The sequence below is a fragment of the Coregonus lavaretus genome (assembly GCF_964263955.1).
Source record: "Coregonus lavaretus genome assembly, chromosome: 6".
NCBI lineage: Eukaryota > Metazoa > Chordata > Actinopteri > Salmoniformes > Salmonidae > Coregonus > Coregonus lavaretus.
Window position 1 is genome coordinate 29,462,339 of NC_139993.1, and position 3,712 is coordinate 29,466,050.

The window sequence follows — 3,712 nt, forward strand, 5'->3', positions numbered from 1 at the left end:
TATTTTGTTTAAAGACCCTAAAAAGCACAAATTGACATGGACACATTCAATATGTAACTGCCCTACAATACGTTTGAACAGTACAATAAGAGTACAATAAGGATGGAACTTTACAAATGTACCGTTTACAGTAGGCTTCCTCCAGTAAGTGGCTTCTGCAAAACATGTAAAGTACTACACATTCACATTAGGAGAAAAACTTTTTTCACAAGTAAAAAACATGTTTTAGGTGACAATGGTATTCCTCTAAGCTGTGTAAAATTATCTGTCAAAGCTAACTGTGGCAAAGACAAAATATAATAGACAGACTCTACTGCTCATATCATATCTGTACCCCATAATTCATAAAAAGAGACATGAGTCTCAATGTGACTCCCTGTTAACATAAACCGTGTTAAAATAAAATCTTGAAAAGGACACCATGGATATAATCTCAATGTGACAATAGATATCAGAACCATACACCAGGCTACACAAACGGTTTCCAGTGAATTGGTTCTTATTTATTATAATAATAATAATAATAATAATAATAATAATAATAATAAGCCATTTAGCAGACGCTTTTATCCAAAGCGACTTACAGTCATGCGTGCATACATTTTTGTGTATGGGTGGTCCCGGGGATCGAACCCACTACCTTGGCGTTACAAGCGCCGTGCTCTACCAGCTGAGCTACAGAGGACCTGATTAGGATTCTCTGAAGTCTCCCATTGACTTCAATTAATAATAATGATTTACGCAAAAGTCTTGCACACATTTTTCTCAACTCTGTATTGAGCCATTAATGCTAGGAAACACTTACACCCACAGACAATAAAACAAATCATGTTTACATATGAAAATTGTACATTGAAATATGCACATATTTTAACACATAGCATACTGATCATGGAAACAGAAGGTACATAGAGCAGACGGGACAATATGAACCACTTCATATTAACCACCATTATATCCTTCAACCACAAACATCAATATGTTTATATCAGTAACATATCACTGCAAGTAGCACATTTTCTTCGATAAAGGTTTCCTTTATGTTACAAGTAGTTCACTTCACTGCCAAAATGCCAATAAGACAACAGCGTCTTTACTATAAATGCTATGAAGTAGTTTTCCTGATATCTCTACATCAGTTTTAATCCTGTCTCTGGAAACATATACTATCAAAGTGACTAGCTTTACCATTACTAATCAATGTCAGGAGCATTAAGTAATCCCTATGGCAGAAACTAAAACTGTAACATAGCCTGACTTGGTAAGCAAACATGTTCCAGTGCAAAGAAAAAAACGATGATACTTGATTTACTGTTCCCCTTTACCAAATAAAACGTTTAATTTGGTAGTGCTGATGTGCACACAATACAAATTGTGGTCAGTGTGATAATCATAGACAACTCAGTGCATTAAAAAGGCCTCTTCTATCCATTACCATTTGATTAACATTAGGCCTGCTAGTACCCCATAGCCCAGTATGAGAAAGAGCACCTTAAGCAGTCTGTCATGTTTATCCTCCAGCTCCCGAGACAGGATCTCAAAGAAGGTGACAAAGAGGAAAGTTCCAGCAGCCAGGCCTTGGAGCACCACAGAGGCAATACTGCCTGCCAGGTTCTGGGCACTATTGATGCACATGCCCAGTCCGATGCCAATGGGGATCATGAGGCTGACCGTCACACCCAGTTTGATGGCATCCCTCATGGGCAAAGCAGCTTTGGCAACACTCACCCCCAGAGCCACGGCAGCAAGGGTCTCGTGGATGCCCACCCCGAGGAAGAGACTTCCAAGCTTGGCCCCGTCCTCCTGGAGGCCCAGGGCCAGCCCCTCGAACACAGAATGGGCAGAGAGAGCCAGGACCAGGCTGGCCAGCCGCAGAGGCCCAGCTCTGGCTAGCTCGGTGGGGCTGAGGTGTCCATGGTGATGCCCATGGTGGTGGTGGCGGCCCACAGGGGAGCCCCGGGTGGGGGAGATGAATGGAGTGTCATACTCAGAGTCGCTCCCAGCCTCAGAGCCCCCTGCGTTGAAAGTTTCCAGGTCAATGAAAGATGGCTTCTCCTTCTTGAAGGTGAGCACTGCCTGCTCCACAAAGACTGTGAGGAAGAAGCCCAGCATCATCATGGTCTCTGCCAGTGGGTAGTCTGTGGTGATAGTCACCAGATGAAGGACCTCGTCCACCTAAGGAAGAGACACTCAGTAAATGAACATCAGCATAAACATTCTGCTTCTATTCTACAACAGCAAAAAAGGTTGAGGCTTTGACGTATTGTCAGAATACATTTTGGGGGCTTCTCAACAGGGCTTCGGTCTTCCAAACTACTTCTGAAAGGACATGATTATAGGAGGAGGCAACAAAGAGATTTTATAAACCAATCAACCTTTTCATCTGCAAAAGCTAATATTTTCAAGACATAGCTACCTACCTTGTCTCGTACGGCAGGCAAAAGAGCATTGAAGCAAGTGGCCAGAAATACACCCCCTCCAAAAGAATTGCAGAGTGCAAGAGCCTTCCTGTACCTTTCAGCTTTTCCATAGTCCACCTGAATCATGAGGCGCACTGGGACAAGAATCCCAGCCAACATGAGGGCAAACACCCCCAGAAGGCAAAGGACCTTGGCCACTACAAGCTCCATGATGTCCAGATATGGTATTGCTCAGTAATATTTGTGGCACAGAACCCTCAAAGCCTCTTCTCCTATTTTCTGTCAGGAACAGAGAGTAGTCTGTTCATCCTGGTCCCAAAGGCAATTCCAGCTGTGACATCAACTACAAATGAGAAATGAAACTGTCAAATATTTGCAAACAAACTAACTAGGTCAACTGTGAGATGTATTTGTAGTGACAATTAGTTACAAACTAGAACAGAGAGCTAAACTATGCCCACTTCAACTGGTTTGAACTGATTCAAGCTCATCACAACTGCGATAACTAGCTAGATGTGCAATCTTGAATGTTGCAAAGCACAATCTTTAATATTGCAAAACAAGTATAGATATGTACATATCAGACGACATGTAGCATAATAAAATCAAAATGTGAGATTGTTGCCAATTTAGTTAGCTAACCTTGCACGCATGGCAACATAACGTTATCTAATTATCTGAGCGACCCGTTGATAAAACACAGCTTTCTAAGTGGATGCTACAATAGTTATCATTAATAATTTGGATCACATTGCAAGCTTTGTCAGCAGTTACATCGTACACGAGTAAATAATAATACAATGAATATAGCTAGTTTTTAATCGAGCTTTTTTATGAGAAATATGAAATACCTCTGTAGTACATCTTTCCTTCACAGCTTTCTTCCTCGTTCTCGTGACACTTCCTGTTCACACGCCGTAAAAGTTTGATTGGTGGAGAGCATGTCATTAAATGATGACGTTTCGAGGAAAACGCTTTTGTAAACAGAGGTCTCCATTTGAGTGAGTTCTCTGCTGTAACTTAATGCTAAACTTCTGATTGTACATTTATACCCCCCAAAAAGTGCTAAATATATCAATCTCACCATGCAATGCAGTTTTTAGATGTATGTTTCAGTGCACATAGGATACTTGGCGTCAATTCCATCTTCAGTCAATTCAAAGAAATAATTGAAATTCAATTGATGAATTGAAAATTCCATTTAGAAAATATATTCATGAATTGAATTTCAACTCACTTCCTGAGTTGAAATAAACAAACAATAGGTTTACAATCAAGCAAACATGTTAGGC

General features: G+C 40.8%; 1 protein-coding gene across 1 annotated transcript; it reads right to left on the minus strand.

The window, feature by feature from the left end:
• Positions 1 to 757: 757 nt before the first annotated feature.
• On the minus strand, positions 758 to 3,316 carry LOC311130635 (zinc transporter ZIP3-like). Its single transcript, XM_084163425.1, has 3 exons — positions 3,272 to 3,316; positions 2,421 to 2,763; positions 758 to 2,175 (listed from the first exon to the last, which is right to left on the minus strand). The coding sequence occupies exons 2-3, from the start codon at positions 2,628 to 2,630 to the stop codon at positions 1,432 to 1,434; spliced, it is 954 nt and encodes a 317-aa protein (XP_084019551.1). The 5' UTR covers positions 2,631 to 2,763; positions 3,272 to 3,316; the 3' UTR covers positions 758 to 1,431.
• Positions 3,317 to 3,712: the final 396 nt, after the last annotated feature.

Bases quoted from the DNA above. Each gene is read 5' to 3' on its own strand.
- LOC311130635 (XM_084163425.1), bottom strand. From the start codon at position 2,630: ATGGAGCTTGTAGTGGCCAAGGTCCTTTGCCTTCTGGGGGTGTTTGCC. The intron at 2,176-2,420 runs GTAGGTAGCTAT...TCTCTTCCTTAG, and splicing joins TGCCTGCCGTACGAGACAAG to GTGGACGAGGTCCTTCATCT.